Below are 23,392 nucleotides of genomic sequence, written 5' to 3' on the forward strand. Positions count from 1 at the left end.
CATTTATTCTTTTTCTCCCACAAAGTTTCTTCTAAAAATAAAAATAAAAATAAAAATAAAATGGAGGTTCTTCAGATATTTATCAAAAAAACAAGTTTTATTATTTTAAAAGATCACGTATCATTTAAACATCTAGACAATTTTTATTTAGCTGACTGAGGGTAAAATTGGCTGTTTAGATGAATAAGCCCTAAATTTAATTAAGAATCTGTGGAAATTCTTGAAAATTGATATTTTCTGTCTGGTCTGAGATTTTAGCTGTTTTATAAAGAAGGATGAACAAAATTTTCTATCTCCTGACTGCAGGGGGTCTGATAATGCACACCACATTTCAGAAATCCTATTTAAAGAAAAAGCAAAAAAATAAATAAATGTTTTTCTTCCATTTCTTGCTGCATCTTTTGATGTTTGTGTTGTTTTGTTGGTAGTTTTATAAAAAACTTTATTACCACAAAAATAAACTAATATAAGTTAATTGTACTAATGTGATGGGATCATACATATAGCATTTCTTCACATTATTTAGTTTGATAAGAAGCAGATTATGTCAACCTTTTTAAATCAGTTCTAATATTCAGATATTCTTGGGGACACTTGAGCAGCAAAGAGGAGGCCAAACAGCAACAGCAGGAAGCAGCTTGTGTGCAGAAAATGTTCGGCTCCCATTTGGTTTGGGATGCTGTTTGAAGTTTGCCATGGAACAGAGCGAGCTTTACTATGAAGGGCTTGTTTTCAGAACGATGCATTTCATCACAGAAACCCTTCTGCACTTTGATGAACAGCACTTGGCGATCAGTGGAATCCTGATCACAAAGCAATTAGACTTTATGATCAGGAGCAATTAAACAATCAAAGATGCACATAAACCCGAACCTGAAAATTTGAGTGTGACCCTCGGTGAGCTGGCGGATTTCAGTCAACAGCTTCGTTTTCAGGTAAATTACACCCAGAATCCCTTCAGCTACGGTTCACACACTTCAGATGAGAACAGCTTCAAGCTGCTGACTTCAAAGTCAAGCTGCATTTGTCTTCTTTGGCTTTGTAGCTCAAAGGATGTATTTTCAATCATTAATGCAATTTGTGGTGTTTATTTTTTATTTAAAAACCCCTTGCTATTCATACATCGCCAGTTTGGAAGACTTTCTTTGATGATTTTCAAATTAGTGACTGATTAACGCTTGCTTAAGTTGTTTTCCTCTCGTTTTGAAAAATGTTTTTAAGTGGAAAAATGTATTTGTAAGAAGTATCCAGTGGTTAAAAACCAGAGCATCCAAAAAGAACCCTGAAATTATTTTAATTCTAAACGTTGCTCTGCCAGCCTCTGTTTGGGCTTGTTTATGTAAGATGACTTCATGAAATATTTGTGCTGTTTGTTGCTGCAATATTTATTGTTGGACAGGAAGCCGTCTCAAAAGCATTATGCCCAGTAAATGTTAAATTTAGTGGAAGTGATAGCTGACTTTGCGTTAGAGATACATCACAGTTTATGAATATGTTTTACTGACAGTCTGTTTAAGCATCCGGGTTCCTGCAGTCTGGAAAAGTTTTCCAGGCCTGAACATTTATGTATTCTTTGTTTTACTGCTTAAGGGATGAAAAAGTAGATTTTCTTACATAAATCTATATTAAATTTCCCTAATTAGCTTTTTGTTTGCCACATCTCAGCTGGATTGATTGTCACACTTGTTTGGTTTTAAATAGTTTTCTTACAAATATTTATTTTTTTATATATGGGAATTTCGTCTCCCATGTAAAAACCATCAGCAGTATTCTCTCCCCAATGCTGCACATATTTGCAATAATTCAATCTTGTTTTACACTTTATAAAAACACTATATACACACGTTACAAGAAAGGAAAAAAAAAACATTTTATTTAGCCTTTTTGATATATTTATATTTTGAATGTTTTTACTGACAATCAAATGTTTTGCTTGTGTGAAGAAACTTGGCGAATAAAACTGATGGTGATTTTGAGAAAAGGTATCAAAAACGTATGATTAAAACTGACTAGATAATATTAATGTTATAGATTTCTAATTTGAGCTGATTTAAGTTGTCAAAAATTTTAAAAACAAACAACTAAACCTAATGAAATGAGTGTTGGAAACTTGAAGCTCAGTAAAGAAAAACGGTGCCATTTGTGTGAACAGCATGGAAACAAAAAAATCCCAAAATATATCAAGAATGAAATTAAAACCAGCTTGACTTTATTTATGTATAAACACAACATAAATTACTGTTAATGACTTGTACAGACATTGATTCAGTTTCTTAAAAAGAAACAAAAAAACTGCATAAAACTCTTGGATCATTTACAAAAGATGGTGTCCCTGTGATATCCAAGACACACCTGTGCTGCTCCACATCCTCAACAAAGTTCATCACGACTTCGCTGCACGTATTTTCTCCCACAATTACTATTTTAGGTATTGAAACATCTTTTTTTCCATTTAAAAGCATTTTAAAGAGAAAATGACATATTGATGTTTTACAGTGCTAAATCTGGTATACATAGTGGTTGTCTGGTGAGAATAAACATCAGAAGTCTCTTGGTTTTAAAAACAAATATTTGCTTGAGAACGCTGCTTGCTCTAGGAACGTGGATCCATGAACCCGGTACTTCTAGAGAAGTGCAGGGATGCATAATGTAAACATTTCCTCTGTTCCATTGACACTTTGTTCAACCACACGTTTCCAGATGAAAACATAAAAAAATCAAACATAAAACACCTACATCAGCTCAGCGTCTGGTTAAAAACATCCAGGTTCCTCTGCTTTGGAGTCCCGAGTCCAAAAGGCTTGTGCTACAGAGGAGCTGACCTGTAATTGCCATGTTAAGGCTTTGTGTAGTTGTACATTTACTCTGAAGTCTGTAGGTCACAATGCACAGCATCGCTTTTGACCCCTTTTTCTCCTTCTTTTTTACTCGTTTCTTTTTTTATTGTATTTTTTACAAAACAAAGCCACACTCTGTACATAACAGCTGCTGTTTCATTTCCTCCACATTGATTTCACTACCAAAACTCAGTTTCTTTGGCAGGTAATCCACCTCGAATTGTTACCTTTTCCCAATCTCACTTTGCCGCAGGAAATGGATGTTGTTGGCGTTATCTGCTAGGTCCGGGTACTGCTCGATGGGAAGCACGTAGTACCCGTCGTATCCCAACACTTTCCCACCACTCAGCAGCTGCCTCTTCTCCCCCTCTGTCCAGGGGCGAACCCCCTCCTCCCCGTCACGCACCCGCTGCTGCTCTCGGGCCCACGCCCCCGCCAGGGCGCGCTGGCGTGCAAGCCCAACCACCCGCACTTTCTCCTCGTCCACCGTGGAGCCGTAGCGGATGTGAAAAGCCAGAGCCCCGGCGCGGATCTCCACGTCTGCAAAGCGGCGAGTCCTGCTGTCCATGACGGTGGTGGACTGAGATACCGTCATGTTGATGCCGTTCTCCAGGGTCTTGTGTCCGCTGGTAAGGTGCAGCGCGGCGAGGTCGGCGTCCGGGAGGCCCGGCTTCACAAAGAAGTGCGTGTCCCGTCCTTCTATGGTGAAGTGGAGGTCCTCCAGGTAGAACGCGTTATTGAGGATCGTCGCAACCTTAATGCAGTCCTCACTCGCCACGTTGAGCGTGTTTGTGTGGACGCTGCCTTTATATATGGCAAACATAACAGCTCTTCCGATGGGAGACTTTGCAGCCGAGAACCACAGCCAAGGCTTTTCACCTCTTCGACCTCGGCTGAGATGGACCTCTGGCAGCCGCTCGAATGACAAGAGAGAATGCGCTTGTCTGGTTACTTCCTGCTGGACCCCAGAGATAGACTGTAGGAAAAGTGCAGTGAAACGTTAACGCCTGAACATGGCAGAACCTGAGTCTCTAGGCCATTTAGAACCAGCTACTGCTTGGCTTCACAGAGCTGCTTTTTATCCCTATTTGAGGCAGTGGTATTTTTAAGCCATGTTCTTAAGTCTAATGTAGATAAATCTCTGATGATTTCCTTTATGTGAGTGTGTTAAGGTTTAAGACTAAGGATTTCTTGCATATATAACATCAAAGAGTGTTTTAACAGCAGCATTTCATATAAAATTAGACAGCATGAACACATTTCAACTATTAACCGAAGGTAGGCGGAGGAATACACTTTCTAGTTATATGATTATAATTACTATACAAAAATAGACCAATTAAGGTGGATATTCCATGAAATACATGGCAGTCTAATTAAGGGATGGCACCTTCAAGACAGTGAAGTAAACAAAGTATTTTTTTTCTGTATTAGCTGCAGGTTCTATTTATCTGTTCAGTAAATAAAAGAGCTTTTTTTACCCACCGGCAGATCATCCCACAGCTGACTCTTCCTCAGTTCATAGGAGGGCATGCTCAGATCAAACTTTGGAACGGGAAACCCGGGAATGGTGTTGTGAAGATGAAACCCAAACGTTACAAGCCAACTGTTCACATCTGCAAAATCAAAAGAAGACTTTAAAAACTCATGACTCCTATCCTAACTTCTGTAAAAAAAAAAAAAACAACAAAATGCAATATTTAAGTAACTACTTATCCAACCAATCCAGGCATATTTGAAAAAGTTATTCCCCTGTAATAACACCACCCTTGATTAGTTACATATGATTAGCCAAATGTTTGGGTTACATTTTATACAAAAATTGGATTTTGAACCAGAAAGTGCCAGACAGGTTTATTGACCTCAATAAGCAACACATATTGCCCAATATAAAGGTTTCAGGTCAGCACTGAGTTTACTTTAAAAATACTTAAATCATCCTCATCTTCATCATTCAGTTGACAAATCAATTAATTAATAGCTAATCTGAGCAAACTACTCAGTATTTTTGTTCAGTGGAGAACAGAAGAATAAAGATATGTTCTCAAAAAATACAATTATCAAAATTCTCTGCTTTAAGAAGAAGATATCTTACCTGCAACATACTCTTTCAGTTCATGGACCTTGCTGATAGGATTATTATTTCTGAACATGTACAAGTTAAAAGGAGCCGGCTCTTTGGCAACCTTTTTCCAAGCAGAGATATCTGGAATCGTCCACCTGCCAGACATGATATCATAATCCTGCTCTCCAAAGTGCAGCAATTTGGTCAGAGGATCATACAGTCCACCATGAAAGCCCAGCACCAGCTGAAAGTCAGGGTTAGAGTCAAAGTAGATCTCGCCGTACGCGGTGTACTGAAGCTGTTTGACCAGAAGGCCGTTGCTGGTGAAGACGGCCAGAGGTGTGCCGGTGTTATCACAAGCAATGTAGAACTCTTCTCCATTGCTGATCTCCATAGCAAAGAGATGACCTTGGAGGTCGTAGTAGAAGGAGGTGATCTCTGATCTGGAGTGGTTGTATACATGGGTTATCCTCTCTGGGTAGCTCAAATCTGCGTAGAAGTACTGCAGGTGCTGGCCCAGACTGGTCTTAGTTGAGACTCTGCGTCCGAGGCCGTCGTAGCGATACTGGATTGTCCAGCCGCTGCTTTTGCTGTAGACCCTCACTAGGAGTCCTTTGGAGTTGTACTCAAAGATTTCTGCTCCTCTCTGACGGAGGAAGCCGTCTTCGTCCATCCTGTACTGGATGTCTCCGAGGCGGGTGATGCGGTCTCGCAGGTCGTAGCGCAGAGGCAGGAGCCGGCCGCTGTTTCCAGCATTCAGCAGGTGCAGATTTCCATTCAGGTCGTATGTGTAGCGCCACACTACTTTGTCGTTTAGAAACACGGTCTGCAGCTGGCCGTCCACATCGTACTCATAGCTGTATTTGGTGGTGTTGGCAAAGGGACCAATCTTGAGTTCTCTCTTAGTGACTCTACCCACATCGTCGTACTGGAAAGTAATCCAATACATCAGTGAACGAAATATTTCATACTGGATCTCCTTGATGCGTCCGTGTGCATCAAAGTGTTTTGTGTACGTCATGACAGTCGTGGAAATGATCTGATTTATGTCATAGTAGATGACACCAAACTTCCCAAACTGCTCGATCTTTCCTGAGATGTCGTCAAACTGGTACAGGTCGATGGGTAGCGGCGTTTCGTTGATGACGCCTTGGACGCTGGTGACACGCAAGCTGCTGTCATACGTGTAATCGAAGCGTGCGTTCACCATGCCATCTTCACTGAAGCGAAAAATCTGCCGGTCCACCAGGGGACCAACTTGGCGATAACGGATGGAGCAGATGAAGCCTTCGTTCTGCAGGTTGACCGTCTTCAGCACACCTGCCGTCTCGTCGTAGGTGAAGCTGACTCTCGTGCTGTCGTACAAGATCTCAGAAATCTTGTTCTGCCGGCGGTATCTGTACAGAACTCTACGGCCGGTCCCAAGATGAGCTACTCTCAGCAGGAGGCCGTCTTCGCTGTAATCCACAGCTACAGAGGCGTTGCTCTCAGGTGGGTGATAAAGGTTCCTGTAGTAGCCCACTGAACGGATGGTGTGCATGGTGTAGCGGGCCACACTTGGCATGGTGACAGCAGAAAGCCGCTCGAGAGAGTCGAACTCAAATATGTACTGCCGTTGACTGTGAAGCAGGAGAACCATAGACTGAGGGGAAGAGAGCAAAACACAGTGTTCTTTTTTTAGTCGCTTGCCTGCAGAATATATTTTCAAAACAAGGCAGAAAGTAGAAATTTTCTGGTTTGAGGAAAGGTGAAACCTTGTGCATAAAAAATGTAGAAAGTAGAACTGTGACACTTGTGAGACCTGAGCTACCCGAGTTCCACATTATCAAATCAATGCAAAATTACCAAAAGAAATGGATATCTAGTGTGCTAGGTTAGGACTTAGCTAAAAACATTTTAATGAGATACAGTCTGATTTAAATGTAATTCTTACATACATATACATTTCTATCAGCAATTTATTAACTCCTGGCATCCAGACAGCCTGCTTAATCAAGTCAAAAAATATGCATTTTTTAGAGTGTGCTCTGTCTCCCAAAGTCTCTCTGTTAAAATGTCATGCCCAGTCATCCGTCGCTACACCGAGGTTTCCTGAGCCCCCTTGTGCTGCCAGTGTCAGTGTTGACATGGCCTTTCTAGGTCATGCAATGACAGGATGGAGTCAGAAGAGACTGGAGGAAAAAAAAAGTATTTGCATGTTTTTGTTGCTGATCATTCCTGCACAATTTTAAACACAGTCTACAAGAGATGAGGGGAAGTGTACATCTGAGAGCTGCTGTTTGACATGGAACAGCAAAATACACAAAATGCATCAATGTAGTTAACTTTTATTTATTTATATGTATCTTAAATGAGGACTGAAATATTTAACATATATGCAGGTGAAATACATAGAAAAAGAGCTGAACATGAAGCAATCAAAACCACCCTGAGTTATAATATTAACATGCACCTATTAATAAAAATCAATACATTAAAAATATTTGTTACAAATTTTGACCAAAATAACATTTTCTGTTACTGTCATTAAAAGTAATCACAAACACCATTTTACAGTTTTTTTTATATCATCAAAAATTGTCCTTGAATTTAAATAGTATAACCTTTTATTACACGTTTTATTTGTGATCCGAAATCCATGTTCTGACTAGTTTTAGTGAAAGTGCCTTTAACTTATTCAACTAAATACAAAACACATTAAATTTCATATTTATATAAACAATAAGCAAACAAGCATCTCCTGCATATTTAATGCTGCTGCTCCTGTTGGTGTGGAGACGACACTTTTTATTGCACCGTCTGGATCTGGACAGACCAAACATTTTCCTTATGTCTCATCTTAAGAACTTTTCTTGTTAAGCCAAAGACGATATTTTGGGAGCATTAGTTCTTCCCAAATTACTCTGATTATAGAGGTGAAACCTGAAGTTTACATACAGCAAATAAAAAGAGACGTCCACCTTTTTTTCTCAGTTACTGAAGTTAAATCAGACCGGATTTCCCAAATGAGAAAATGATTGAAACAGATTTTTGTTTACATCTTCAAGATCAGATGTTTATATAAATGACTGCAAAAACTGAGGAAATATATGTCAAATTCTGATTTTGAAGACATTTACACATAAACCTCTGACATATTCTTTTTCTTGTTAATGTGATATTTTGCAAATACAAATAATTTTGGTCATTTTAACTGACTGTAAACAAGAAAAGTTTGATCTGATTTAAATGCAAATGTTTTGTGTCTTTCTTTTTGGTGTATGTAAACTTTCAGCTGTATGATTCTGCAGTGTTTTGGGTGGAGATGCTGTGTTTTAAAGAGTTTATGACTGAGTAGCACATTTAGTCCATTTTCCACGATGAGCAATGCGTTTTGAGGTAGAACGTCCTGCTGCGCTGCTCCCGCTCACAGCCTCACACAAATGTTGAGAACAAATGTAATTGTAGCAGTGGCAATTAGCCTTCCTGCTTAAATCATGTTGAGGCCTCCTGAACTTAATTAACCCTGACATATATCAGAGAAACAGCAGGGAAACTTAAGGTCCACATTTATCTTCTGGGGTAAAACTATTCTGCTGCACAATATATCTTTCTTATTATTTCTGCTGGTGATGCGATTTTCTCACCTGTTCAAGGTAGGTGTAGCTCCATATCTTCCCATCTGCAAACACCTTGGAAATCAGCCGGCCTTGGCTATCATACTCGAGTCTCTCGGTGGTGGGGCCTCTCTGTAGGGCACTGATTTGCCCGGTGCTTGTGCGGCTCACATTAACTGGCAGTAGCTTACTGCTGGGCACCCACAGGACCGGGTGGCCCGCAGTGTCATATATAATCTTTAACAGGAACTTCCTGTGGTCGTCGTAAATCTTCTCAGTCCTCAGGGTGCGATCGTAATCAACAGAGAGAATGTTCCGTCCATTCACCTGTGGGTAAAATTTAACAGCTGGTTAGATAAAAACTGTACTCCGAGTTGCAGCCAGGATCCTCTTTTAACCGAAAGCTCTTTAAGACGTACAGTTAAACAGAAAATAAAATATGTATATAATTCAAATGTTACTGCTTTTCTGTATAAGAGAACACATCACAAAGAGGAGCCTTTTAAACAGAAAGACACTGTAAACTGTTCAGATGGTCTTAAATTAAAGGTCTTAAATATGGTGGTGACAAAAGTCACAGTGAGTTCTTGCTATCCAAGAGAAGTTCATGAAGGAGAGTAAATCATAAAACTGCATCAGAGTCGGGGAAAAGGGAGCAGGAAGAGATGGACTGGACTTATATAAAGCTCTGGAATATTAATGATCTTCTAAGGCAGGGGAACGAAGGTCAGGCCTAAGGTCACAGACACGGTGATCCTAAAACTAGAGGTGGAAGTCCATTAAAAATTTTATAGAGTTAATTGCAGGGTCTGTTATTAATTAATCACAATAAATCAAAAACTATTTAAATGGGCAAAATAATTTTCAATTCAAAAACTTTTTTTGCTGCTAAATTAATGAATATGTATGAACCCTACAAAGATAATTATTGTTTTTAATCTGTTATTCGACCATCAGATTGGAGCTTTCCAGAGTTTCCAGAATCCCTTCTTCAGAAATGTTGAGCTGTGGACACTGAGATTAGAGCAGGCAAAGTCGGTGCTGCTGCAGCATGGTTAGCATTGAGATGCTGTTCTAGGCTTGAAAAGCTTTGCTGATAGGACAACTCCTCTTAACACAACCTGAACACAACAACAGACTTTTCCAGAGTCCCGTCAGATCATGTTAGAAGCAGAAATGAACCCCCAGTGGGCCGAGAGAAGCGGCTTCGTCGTCCATCACTGTTGTTAGTAAATGTTGTTTGTGTGTCAGATTTATGTTTGCATGTAAAACATAAATTAATTAATCGAGTTAAAATTTTGAATGATTTAAAATCTGCATTATTAATTAATCAAAATGAATGTGTTAAAGCGGTTTAATTAAAAATAGCATATTTACATATCGATATGTTTCAATGTGTATGCATGTTTCAGTTTAATATCAACAACATTTAAAAACCAAATGTTAATGGATTAGAAAGAGGTGTGATGCTTACGTTGGATTGTAATCACTGGGAATTTGTTTGGGAATGAATGTTAAGTGAGCAAACACATGACAAACGACCTGAAACGTTATTTGTTGAAGTTGATTTCAACCATTAGACATCAGAACTTTTTCATCTCTTTTTCAAACTGCAAATCCGACGTTTAAATTTTATTGTGTTTTTTCTACTGATTTCTCAACCAACGAACTGTTAAATATTGCAAAACTGTTCCTCAACTCCTTTGTTGTGGTTTAAGTATTTCTTTCACATAAACACATTTATGAAATATTTTTAACTCTTAAAAAAGTTCTGTTTTTTTATTCAGAAAATTTATCGTCCATTAAAAACATGAAGTCTTGGTGTATTTTAATGATGCTGAAAATAATAAAAAGGTTGAGAACATTCAAGTAATGAAGCTCCCTCCTGTTTGTCTTGCTTTCGGTATAATTAGCTTCTTACAAAAAGCAGCACAATCAGTTTCCTGATTAGCCTGGAGCACAAACTGCAACAGCACAGACGGCGATGCCAGAAACACGCAACAGGTGCCAAGCCACGAGCGACACAGCTGCTGCTCATCAGCCTTTTTAGAGGTTTAGTTTCTCTATCTGGCCTCAAGGACATCATGTTCATGGTTATCTAGTTATTCTAGCGTTTAGAGCTGCGATTATAAACAAATCGATTAGATTTTTGTGATTTCTGGATTTGATCTGGCAGTATAAATACTGATCATTCAGATTATTTTTTAATAACTATAATTTCGAAAAGTATAAGAACAGCAATCCAAATATGTTTTTTGAGCCTGGCATGAACACTGTTTTTAATCTGTTTTTAGCATATTAGCACAGCTAGCATTACAAAAACAACAACAGCTACAAAATGGAGATCCTCCTCTTAACTCTGAGATTGCCAAAACATTTGACACATTTTCAGGTTCAGCATTGAAAGCTAAATGTTAAAGCAAACCAACGACCATTAAACCACCGTGCAGCCCAACCGCAGACATGTTACTGAAAATAAAGTTTTTCTTTAACTACCTACTGCACTTCTCTGACTTCGCTTTAGACATCACATGATGAAATTAGCAACAACTGAGTCATCGTCACTCAGTAACAGCGTTCATACCAAAATGTGTTGTTAGCACAACTGTGACCAGTAATTTGTTATTTCATCACTTACCTGTCTTACCTTCACTGGTCAGCCTCTTTTTTTCCAAATGTGCCACATGCAGATATGGATGTGACTTTTTATTTGTATTTAATGATCACTGTTTTTTTATTATGCATATACTGTATGTAATCATTATATTTTTAGTGACACAGAGCAACACATTTGGATTTTATAAACTATAATTTGTTCAATGCTTGTAAAGTGGAAATAATTTCAGATCTGACACCAGAATCTTGCTTTGCAGAGAAGTTGTGGATGCTGAGAGTTTCACTTCAGAATTGTTTGTTCTTAATATATTTACTCCACTGTGGAGTGGGATGATAAAATAACCAAAATTATTAGCAATCATTTCTTTTACTCATATTTCACACATTTCTTAGGAGGCTTTTTATCTCCAGATTATTGTGAAATGTTCATCGCTTGCATATTGGCTTGGATATCATCTGCTGTCCTCTTTGTTTAATAGAAAGTGTTACTGGCAGCAACAGTGAATGTGTTGTCTTTATTTTAGGAGAAACAGTAGTTTTTAAACAATCTGCCCAGAATAACCTTCTGTTTACAGAACCAGTTCACACAGTTTTACAACCTCTCTTTTGTTTTTTATGCGTCTCATATCATTAGTGCCGCTTGTGCCACAGAGGGGAAAAGAGGGGGATTTAAACCACATCCACACTTACCCTCAACTTTCGCCCAAATACGATAACTTTCCCTCTGGCTTGTTCTTTGCGAAAGCGCCACTCCACCAAGTTTTGCCCAACCTCTCCTGGCAGGCTCATGTTGCGCCTGGCGACAGTCGGGTTGGCAGCTCCAGTCAGGATGTGGGGCTCTGTTTGGTAGTGGGTGTCCATCCCGTTGGCGTAGGTAATCCTCAGCGAGTTGTCGTAGCCCACTTGGTAGCTGCTTCTACACTGGTCTGTTGGTGGAGAACAACTGTTTAGCATCTCTGATTTTATTTGAAGTCTAAAAGAAGAGTGATGTGAGGAAATAACGGGTCCATCTGGTTGTGGAAGAGGAGAAAGCACTTAGTAACAAGGTTGGTGCGTCTCCCTGACATCCCAGCCCACACTCCCAGAGAGCAATCATTTACACTGCCGGACCCTCTGAGTCATAATGATACATGACTCAGGCTTACTCAACATTGCCCTGCAGACCCTTGAAACAATGATAAATAACAGCTGCTGTGCTGTGGAGCCCGGCGACGAAGCCTTACCCTGAGCCAGAGTGTAGAAGGCTCGGATGGCGGAGGAGTTGGTGGTGATGCTGATTTCCTCCTCTGTCAGGGAGCTTTCGATGTCCACCATCAGAGCACTGTATATGTCTGTGTACAAGTTATTCACCATTCCCGTGGGGAACGTCACGTTCATTAGGCGGCCTTCACTGTCGTAGCTGTTTGACAAAAGGAAACATCAAAAATGACAAAGCATTTATATGTATGAGGGCTCCCAGGCTACAATGCATTTCAATTATCAGCTGTTTCATACTTGGGTGAGACGGCTGACTTTCTTGTAATTAAAATGTCACATTTTCATCCCCGGATATCTCACACTTCTGGCGCAGAAGAGGAAGGATGTCTGTGAAAGTGGCTCAGGCGCAAATAAGGCTGAGTGACGCATCTCACAGCTATCAGGAAGATTAAATAAAACTACACAGACTTATAATGAGTTTTATTTTATTTTTTAGAGTGATTGATGTGTCATAATCATGATTGGCTGTTTGGCTGTTTTTGTTGTAGTGAGGGTATCATGTGCAGCTTAATGTCGTGACAAAAAAATTACGCTGAGATGCTTTGCTGCCAAAACAAATTGGATTATGATAAAAAAATCTAAGTGACTTACTTTAATTAAATACAATTATTTATTTTATTTAATCTCCTTTTTACACTTGTGACTGCTCTAATAGCACTGGTTAATAAAAAAAACAAATGTAACTCACTTCATGGAGTTATTGAGGTCTAACTGAGCTATTTTACACATCTGAGGGACATTTTATAATTAGATTTCAATTAATTCTGCACCCATGGCAATTTGCAGGTAGGAATGATTCACCATTTATAGAATAAATGTGTGACAGATTCATGAAACATACATCACAAAAATAGTTACTTTTGACACTTTAAATCTAATCCTCAAAGCAACAAAAAATCTACAACATGACCATATTTAAAAAATATATTAATAGGGATCAAAGGTATAAAATAAGCAATTTTAAACAGCCAAATTCCTGGAAAACATTAAATCTGCCTTATGTTTCTATATGTTGTTTTAATGTGTAAATATATACAGTGGGGAAAATGTATTTGACCCCTTCCAAATTTCCTTCTTATTTTGCTTTTTTGTAAATAAGTAAAATTAATTAATATAGTGCTTCTCAGAAGACTCACAAAGTTCCTTACAAGTTAAAGTACATGTACATTTACAATATGAACAAAAAAAATACTGCAAAGAAATACAATAATTCAAAGAACGTTCGTATATAGGAATAGCTGTGAAAAATATCGGTTTTAGTTCAAGGTCGTACAAACCCAGATCAGCTGACCTTAGCAAGCAGCTGAGGCAAGTCGGACACATATGAAGGTCCCTGGCCATGCAGGGCTCCATATGCAACAAAGAGAACTTCACACTGGACCCTAAAACCGACTGGATGCCGGTAAAAATGCCAAGGCAAGAATCATGTGACAGAATGGACCTGATTTTATCACAAGGTTGGCTGCAGCACTCTGGACCAGCTGAAGGCGGCCTATACATCATCATCATCATCATCATCATCATCATCATCATCAGGTCAGAATGTTATACTAGAGATCTGAATCACTATTAAGCTAAAAAAAATAATAAAAACAAGAGCGTTTTAATATTCTCGCAAAGTCTGATGTGTAATTATAACAGACTTTAAAAACTTGACCACAGCTTAGGGTTAAAGGAACAACACAGAACAGTAAGAGCCTCTGTCTTGGCATCATCTGCAACACATAAATAGGAAAGAAAAGAAAGAAAGAGGTGGATCTAAATAAACTTAAGTGGTCTTGCAGACAAATGTTCGCTTTAATCTACTGCACAGCCCACACATAAAAACACACCTTCATTAAAAATGTTCATGTGCAGATGCCTTTGATTTTTAATTAAAACTTTAGTAGAGTTGCAGTTTATTAATAATGACAAAAGGTAACATCAAAAATAAATAAATAAAATTTCAATTACATGACCGTTAATAGTTCCTTCTTATCCCACAGATGCAGGGTGTGGTGTTTCATTCCCAAACACAATTCTACCTGCCAAAGAGCAAATCTCATCCGTTTACATCATGTTTATTAGCATGCACAAAGTGAAAGGTGTATTCTAATTTGCACTGTGAGCTGTTTCCTTAATTTGAAAGTTAAATCAATCAGACCGTGCCAAATCATTCCCAGTATTTCTACTCACTCATAGAAAGTTGTCCAGCCGATCTCTGAAGTCTTTGTGGCCAGCAGGCCGTTGTTGCCGTGGTACGTGAGCAGCACCAGCTCCTGACCCTGCGCCGTCAATGTTTTCAGGCCACCGTTGGTGCCCATCGTCAGCCAAATCACCTGGTTGTCAGGGGCGACGATCCGCACCGGCATGCGGTTGGCATCCCTCCGGATCCTCAGGGTGTTCCCGCTGCTGTCAGTAGCAGCTGTGATGTCATTCTCTGTGCTGTAGCTGAACGTGTACTTCAGGTCTCCGGTGAGCAAGCTGGCGGTGTGTTGGTGGGTGCCGTTGCTGTCGAACATGTAGACCTCCTGAGCATCGGGGGAAGCCACCTCATAAGCACCGCCATTGGAAGTCAAAGTTGGCCCGTTTCGAGAGATAGCGCGGATGCGGATGTTCCCCAGGTCTGCCACATATAGCGTTCCATCTGGAGCCGCCACTAATGAAGAAGGACCATTCAGCCTCGCGTCTTTGGCATAGCCGTCTCCTGTCTGATAGCAGTCGCAGTTGGCATCGTTCTTGCAATCGCAGTCGGAGGGAGCTCCGGCCAAATGTGTTATCTCCCCATCCACGGAAACCTTCCGAATCCTGCTCATCTTCCTCTCATCTGTCTCTGCGACGTAGATGGCACCGTGGTAGGATATGGTGATGGAAACGGCCGACTCTAGAGGGGTTAAATGAGCTCTTTGTCCACCAGCTACGCCTCTCTCCAGTCCAGCCAGCGGGCAGTGGACGGGTCGGCCTGCTGCAATGCTGACCTGACCGTTCTCAGTGATGCGCAGCACGATGTTGTTGTCCAGAACATACAGAGAGTTGTCCATCGGGCTGACTGCTAGATCTGTGGGCCACTCTAAAATCACCTGCAATGCAGAAAATAATTACATATAATTCTAACTCTAATTTAATTGAGAAAAAAACAAGTATTTTATTCAGTGATATCTTCTTTCAGCAAAAGTGCTCCATGAAGTTATTTTTATAAAACTTTTATCACACACACACTCACAATGTGTCAGCAAACATAGCCAAAAGGCAGATGAATCTGCGCAGACTGAATCAGAAACGTGACAGATGTTATTGTGTCAAGAAAAATAAGAGCCAGAAAGAATTACAAACCCCGGCCTCCTTCTAACCTCCACAAAGCTCACTGTGAATGGCAGATTGTCAGTGTCAGAGTGTGACAGAAGAGGCTTCACACTCAAATCTGGAAATCTTTTGTATGGAATATATCAAGAAGGAGCATTTTCTGAAGCACAATACTAACATCCTAACACACTGTGCCTCACAAAAGTATTCACAGCCGTCGAACATTTAGATTTTGTTGTGTTACAACCACAAACTGTACTGTATTTTTATGGGGTTCTATATGATAGAGCAACACAAAGAAATACATTTAGTAATGTGGGAAGAAAATTCTAAATGGTTTTCAGCTTTTTTACCACTAAAAATCTGAAAAGTGTGGCGTACATTCCAAATATATCTGTGAGGAACTGTTAAAAGATTTTTTTAAATTTATTTGGCCTTCATTTATACAAGTTGGCTCATTGAGTTTCAATATCTAATTTATAAGAGAGACAATTAAACCAACCAATCAGAGAAAAAAAAAAATGCATGGAGTTGAGAAAGTCAGAAATTTATTGTCCAGACAAAGACCTACATCTTTCCAACTTTTCCCAAAAATGCAGTTGTTCCATTACAATAAACAGCTTTAATCCAGTTTTGGGCTATTGCTCCATATTTGAATACAAACAGATCTACCTGGAGGGGATTGAGTCCAATACAGAATTTAAATCTTTCACCTGCAGGATTGTCTTTTGTTTACCAAAGCTGGGATAAAAGATTTTAAAGAGCCAGGAGGAACTCTGTAAATTTTGATCCTACAAGCTCACAACTGGGTTGTTTTGTTGTGTGGCTGGCATATAAAACAGATGGACTCCCCTCTCAACAATGAAACCAGGATCCTAAACCGTATTTCTGTGATGACCTGCAGTAGGAGGCTCCCTTCGGGAAGACACAGCAGTAGATAGTTGGTAAATCCACTTCTTTCTGACCAATAAACAGGTGATCATGTCTCAATCACCATTGTTTTTGTGGCTGATCCAACCCCGGTCCTCTAGGCCCACTGTCCTACATGTTTTAGAGGTTTCCCTGCTTTAATGTTCCTGATTCAACTGATTGCAGTTCAACAAACGCCTGTTAATCAGTCATTAATTGAAATCAGCTGGACTGAAGAAAGGAAATACCTAAAACATGCAGGGCAGTGAGTCTGGAGGACCAGGGTTGGGAAACACTGATTTAGATGACTTCTAAACTCAGTTGTCTGAACTGGATTTTTAGGGTATTGTAGTAAATGTCTGTGTTTTATTTATTTTTAAGTAATTAGAAAATCGTGAATTATTTCCCTTTTATTTCATGATTAGACAAATCTCAATAAAATCCAAAGTTTCTGGTTTAAAATATTACAAAATGTGACATTTTTACACTTTGTAATATTTGCTAATAAAAGTGGGTTTACTTTATTAAACAACAGCTTCTAGTTTTACTCAGTGGTGCCGTCCAGTAGCTGAATGTTCATCTCTTCCAAAAAGTCTAAGGTCTTTGACTATTTTAACATGTTTGGGATAACTAATCTGTTCATTTTAATGATTTTCATCTTGACAGTGTTACATTTCTTAGTGGATTTCAACCTAAGTAAATGAGCATGTCTTATACAAGAACATTAAGCATGCAATTAACGCCTTCCTGCTCCATTAAAGCTGTGCGGTTTGGTGGTGTAACCTGAAAGAAAAGCTTCACATGGTGATCAATGACATATATCAGAATAAATCAAAATGACATGAAAGAAAAGTCTCCTGCATTTAAAGTGATGAGATAATTAATCACATCTTGTAGAACATTAAGCGAGCCAAAGCCAAACTCCTTCTCTAACAATTACAGCCGGAGTTTCTAACAGGATAAAAAGCTTCTTTTTCTAACAGCGGAAAAATGACTAACCTGGCCTTGAGAAACAACACCATGTCATTAAAACTGTCCAAACATCCCTAATTTGTGTTTTTCACTTGGTGATTAACAATAAAAAACAATGCCTTTAAGGCTTCCACTAGTTAAATTGCAGCAAGCCAGCTCTTCAGCCCGGGTGCCGGAGGATCACACAGTTGTGCCAATGCTTTGTCTTGGCTGCTTTGCACCAAATGAGTTGGTTAATAAGGAAAAAGTAACAAGCTTAATGCTTTCTGTTCATGTTCTCTCATGTTCTCCCTCTTTCAGCACACCACCCACTCACAAACACAAATACTGATTGCTTTCTGTTCTGTTCACAAGGAAAATACTCCCAAACATCAACTGAAATGAAAGCTTATTATACATTAATTGCACTTATAATGCAACAGAAAGAAATCATTTGTAATATCTGCTTTTGTCACATAATATTATATAACATGTGTCTGGACCTCATGTATTGTGTGAGTTTGTGAAGTCAGGCCACCTCAGTAGGAGTAACAGCTTAAAAGCTTTTCTTGGTCTCTGAAGATACAATTTCTCTAATTTAGCATTTTCAGGACTTTATTAATATGTCCTGGATTACTTTATCTATTTAGAACACATTTTATGGACTAATTATTATTGAAAAAGTTCATGTAGTATTCATGTAAAACAATGAAGAAAAATCCCTTTTGACACACTGTATTTCTCACAATAAGAATAACAGAAAGCTGCTTGTTTAATTTAAAATATTTTTTGGTTTGAGTTATTCCCTGTCATGGTTTGTGAGATGATTGCAGATTTGAACATTAAAAAGAAATCACACTAATATAATTAGACTAAAATTAAATAATTATGTCAAATTACTGATTCAAAAGACAGATTTGATTCTTTGTACACAAAACCAGATTTTATGATCATGCATCCACTCAGTTTTCATGTCTTTTTGATCTTTGGAGTTTAAATAAAAACAACAAAACAGTGTTACATTTAGAGGTCCCCACTGGAGATAACAGTGACATTGACAGATGTATAAAGTCTGCGACTTTTAAGATACAAAGAGTTATTTTTCCCTCATTTCAGCTAAATTAAATTAGTTTAAATTTGCTAAAGTTATCTACTAATAAAATTTGTTATATTTTTTAAAGAACCACTATTTCTTTTCTGTTTCTAGGTTTTAAAATAAAATGTTTGCAAGAACAGGATATAAATATATTTTGTTCCAATGGGATTTTGGTATTTATGGAAAATTATTAAAAAAGCACAGAGTTTGACATATGACTGGTCTCTTTCTGTTGCAGAAAAATATATTTATATATTTTATGAAAAACATGAAAAGCAGCTGGTTTCATATCATTTTAGCCAAAGTTATTGAGGACCATTGTTGAAGGTCCAAAGAGCCTCAGGTTGACTCACTCGCCCCGAGTTAAGCGACAGCAGCCATGATGTGAAAACTCACACAGTAAGATGAAAACATTATGATGGCAGAAAAAAAAATCAAACACTGAGGGAAACATGACCTTATTGTAATAAATGTTTTTCCAGTAGCTAAAGTCCCAGTTTGCTTCATTCAGACAAAATGTTCATATTAAGCCATTTTACACCAAATGTTTAACTGTTTTGATGTCAATATTTTAGAGGTTTTATTATCATTATGTCTTTCTTGAGTTTTTTCTCCTTACCTTGATAACACAGAAGGTGTGAAGTATTTTGTTTCTCATCTATCCAGTATGTATTTTGTCATAAATACAAACATGTTATTTCCAAATAACAGAGTTAGTGTATAGAAAAATGTTACGAAGTAATTTGTCATACTTGTTTTTGTTCAGATGTTTAATAAATGTGCTAAACATGTCTTAATTAACCCTGATACTCAGTGAAGAAAATAATTATTTTTTTAATAAAATGTGACATATGCATTCCATTTAGTCTGTGCTATATATCCCCCTATAATTATATACAGATATTTATATATCCATCCATCCATCCATTTTCTGTTCACCCTTGTCCCTAATGGGGTCGGGAGGGTTGCCGGTGCCTATCTCCAGCTACGTTCCGGGCGGGAGGCGGGGTTCACCCTGGACAGGTCGCCAGTCTGTCGCAGGGCAACACAAAGACATACAGGACAAACAACCATGCACACACACACTCACACCTAGGGAGAATTTAGATAGACCAATTAACCTAACAGTCATGTTTTTGGACTGTGGGAGGAAGCCGGAGTACCCGGAGAGAACCCACGCATGCACAGGGAGAACATGCAAACTCCATGCAGAAAGACCCCGGCCGGGAATCGAACCCAGGACCTTCTTGCTGCAAGGCAACAGTGCTACCAACTGCGCCACTGAGCAGCCAGATATTTATATATCTCAGAGTTAATTTGTAAGGATGAATGTGTCTGAGTTGGGTTATTTCTATATTTGTAAGTGAGCAGCGGTCTCTGTTTTTCCAGGATGATAATTCATCTGTTTGGTGTTAGTTTCAAACAGCAATGCTTTGTCTTGCGCACAAAGTGGGAGGAATGGAAACAACTTTATTTCCAAGAGCAGAAGCAGTAAAACAAATCATGGTGTGAAAGTTTTCACTTTAGTGTGATGAAAGTCTGTTTTCTTGCCCTTTTTTCTGCATTATTCACCTGAAATCAGCTCACAGAACTCTCAAGGTGTGCAGCAGAGACAGATCTGGACGTTGAAGACTCTATTTACTGTCCCAGTTTCAGAATCGTTTCTTGTCCTCCATCAGGAGAGGATGAGCTTTCGTGTTACCTTAGTCTGAGGTAGGAGACTGAAGCTTTCTTAGACAAAGCCGCCAGCAGTCGTGCTCCGCCAAGTAAAAAAGGTTTTATGTGCTCAACAAGCTACAACTACTGAGCACTCCCTTATTATCATGTGCGGTGCCACAATTACTTGTGGAACACTAAACACTAATTCAGCTCTGGCTGCAAGCGAGCACGCCCTCCCAAACTCAGTAATTATTCTTTCCTCCTTATAATTGGCTCTGAGATGAAAACTCATCTCTTTTTGGACCTGAAGTCACTTAGAGGTGTAAAAACCTCCCACTAATGTTTACATATCACCTTTATTACACTACATTTTCTAATGTAGTGACCGTAAATACATCAAATCTGCCCTTTCACACAAAATTCATCTTGATTATGAAAAATAACCTTGATGGATCTTTTAGCCTATTAGCCGAATAGTATCTTAAATGAATGTTATTTTGACCCTGAAATATGATCTCAAGTTTCTTCTGAATGGCAGTCAATGTGTGTCAAAATATCTAATATGAATGATTTTATTTTATTCATTTTGAAATTCAGAAAAATGTTGATCAAGAGTTACATTTTGAAAAAAAGCAAGTCTGTTCACAGTTTTCCCTCTAAAATCCTGATATTTGCACAGAGATTTCTGTGCATTTCTAAGCATTAGAGGACAAATAATTAACACTGATGATAAAGTTCATGGACAGATTTATTTTGGTATTTGGACTAACTTTGACAAACTCCAATTCAAAATATAGAATTATGACTTGACGGGGAAAAAACGGAGTATCCTAGGCTGAATATAAATCCTTTAAATCAGAGTTTGTGTACATTGATATGGAGCCCTCAAGGGAACATGGGAAAAAAATTATTTTGCGTTCCCTCGCAATACTTTTGTGTTCCCTCGCAATACTTTACTGATCAGTGATGTGGCATAATTGAACTGTAATCTCTTCTGACGGCGGCCGCCATACTTTCTGCTTTAATATAAGGTTGTGTGAGGTTTTTCCATGAATGTTAATATCTCTTTGTGAAATATCTGAAGTTTTATATTTTTTTCTTTAGGATAGAAAGGCACCACAAACCTATGATATAAACAGAAACTTTCTGTAGGAAAGAAATAAAAATACATCCTAATTTGGACTATTTCTGAGTTATTATCGTGCGGTAATAAATCATCTGACAGATTTGATTGTCTCTGCTGTGCTGGTTGTCTGAACGGTTTAAAGGGCCGTTTTCATGTTCAGTTCCATCTCAACCTTAACAGACACAAGTATGCAGTGAATAAATCGATTTTCAATCTGTTTTTTGCAACAAAGACTTAATAATAATAAACACATTTTATTATTATAACACAAGGCAAACTAATGATGGTAAAGGGCAGCACTGGGTCAACTCTGGGAATCTCATCTGTCCGAGTATCAATCAACTCCAAACCTTTTCTTTGTTCTGCAACAATTATCAATTTATTCCATTTTGATGCTCATGCTCCAAACTTTGCAAGGACTGACCGCCTGCTCACCGTTTCCTCATACACACAAAGCCAGCAGGCCAGTGACCTTCCCATTCATACGTGATGACAGCCACGCCCACATCGACACACCCACATCGACACGCCCACCACCCAGGTGTCAAAGCCGCTGCTCCTGTCATATCAATAACTACTTACTTCATTCATATGGCTCTTACAGAGCCTCCGTGAAAATGTGTTTATTGTTATTATTATTAACTCTTTGGTGCAAAACACTGATTGAAAATCAATTTTTTTACTGCATGTTTATGTCTGTTAAGGCTAAGATGGAACTGAAAGCAGCTCTTTAAACCATTCAGACTACGAACACAACAGAGACACAATTAAAACTGTCAGATGATTTATTACAATAATAACAATATTACAATTATTACAATAATAATAATTAGCAATAATAACTCAGAAATAGTCCAAATTAGGATGTATTTTCATTTCTTTCCTACAGAAAGTTTCTGTTTATATCATAGGTTTGTGGTGCCTTTCTGTCCTAAAGAAAAAGATATAAAATGTCAAATATTTCACAAAGAGATATTAACATACATGGAAAAATCTTACATAACCTTGTATTAAGGCAGAAAGCATGGCGGCCGCCGTCAGAAGGGTTTACAGTATCCAATTATGCCACATGAACTGATCAGTATTATTGAGAGGGAACGCAAAAGAAAAAAAAACATTCCCATGTCCCCTGGAGGGCTCCGTACATTGGCACCGTTATTTTGTTTGTAAAAAGATAAAAAATATATTGTTTAAGTTTTAGACCCAGTTTATGGCCAGAAATCCAGTTAAACCTATAAAGTTTAACTGACCAAACATGTAGTAAAATGCCAAATTTAGATTTTTCTGATGAATCAGTGAAACTGATGGATGAGATGTTAAAGTCAAGGCGTAAGGTGACAAGTTAAAGATAAAGCCTGTCTAGTACAAATAAGCGTGGATACCGTGTTTGCAAGTCATTATATTTTTGTCCTTCAAAATATAAAAGAAGGAAAAAGCTAGAAAATTAAACCTTTCTTCGTCCTTTTTGAAAAAAATATAAAAATTAATTTCTGTACTTTCAAAAACTTTCCAAGGCTGTGGAAGAACCCTGATGTAATGAACCTGGAAAAGGATTGCAGCTCCAAACTGAAGTATTTAATCTACAAGTTCACTGTTTATATGTTCTTTTATTTCTTTAGTTTAAACTGTGTTGAAGGAAAATATTTTCCAATTTATAATTTTTACTTTTCCCAGATTGTTCCTCTCATTTACTGTTACAGATTAAATACTATAAATCAGAATTAGACCACAAGCCATTCCTAAACTTTTGAGGGTGACCACATAAAATCAGTTAATATTTTTAATGTTCATTTCAAATGCATAAACCTTCCCCTCTTAAAAATAATTACTTATAGAATAGATGTTTGTGTCTTTGAGTTGTTTTGCTTGAACATTTTTTTAAATTTTGTAAATCACAAGGAAGTACACATTATTGTGATTAATAGTATAATTAATCCTTCTATCCAATTTAACTGATGAAATACATCCTACTTTGGAAACAACCAGAACCTCCTCGCT

General features: G+C 38.2%; 1 protein-coding gene across 6 annotated transcripts in view; it reads right to left on the reverse strand.

Annotated features, from left to right (window-relative positions):
• Positions 1 to 2,187: 2,187 nt before the first annotated feature.
• LOC114139297 (teneurin-3) overlaps positions 2,188 to 23,392 on the reverse strand; it is a 187,966-nt gene continuing 166,761 nt past the window's right edge. For all 6 annotated transcript variants that reach the window (XM_028009148.1, XM_028009152.1, XM_028009151.1 and 3 more), the window contains 7 exons: positions 14,547 to 15,430; positions 12,338 to 12,513; positions 11,805 to 12,040; positions 8,529 to 8,825; positions 4,933 to 6,544; positions 4,323 to 4,453; positions 2,188 to 3,813 (listed from right to left, as the gene is read on the reverse strand). In XM_028009148.1, the coding sequence (XP_027864949.1) occupies positions 3,061 to 3,813; positions 4,323 to 4,453; positions 4,933 to 6,544; positions 8,529 to 8,825; positions 11,805 to 12,040; positions 12,338 to 12,513; positions 14,547 to 15,430 (4,089 nt within the window). In that variant the 3' untranslated portion in view covers positions 2,188 to 3,060. The remainder of the gene's footprint in view (positions 3,814 to 4,322; positions 4,454 to 4,932; positions 6,545 to 8,528; positions 8,826 to 11,804; positions 12,041 to 12,337; positions 12,514 to 14,546; positions 15,431 to 23,392) is intronic.

Source organism: Xiphophorus couchianus, chromosome 23 (assembly GCF_001444195.1).
Source record: "Xiphophorus couchianus chromosome 23, X_couchianus-1.0, whole genome shotgun sequence".
NCBI classification, from domain to species: Eukaryota; Metazoa; Chordata; class Actinopteri; order Cyprinodontiformes; family Poeciliidae; genus Xiphophorus; species Xiphophorus couchianus.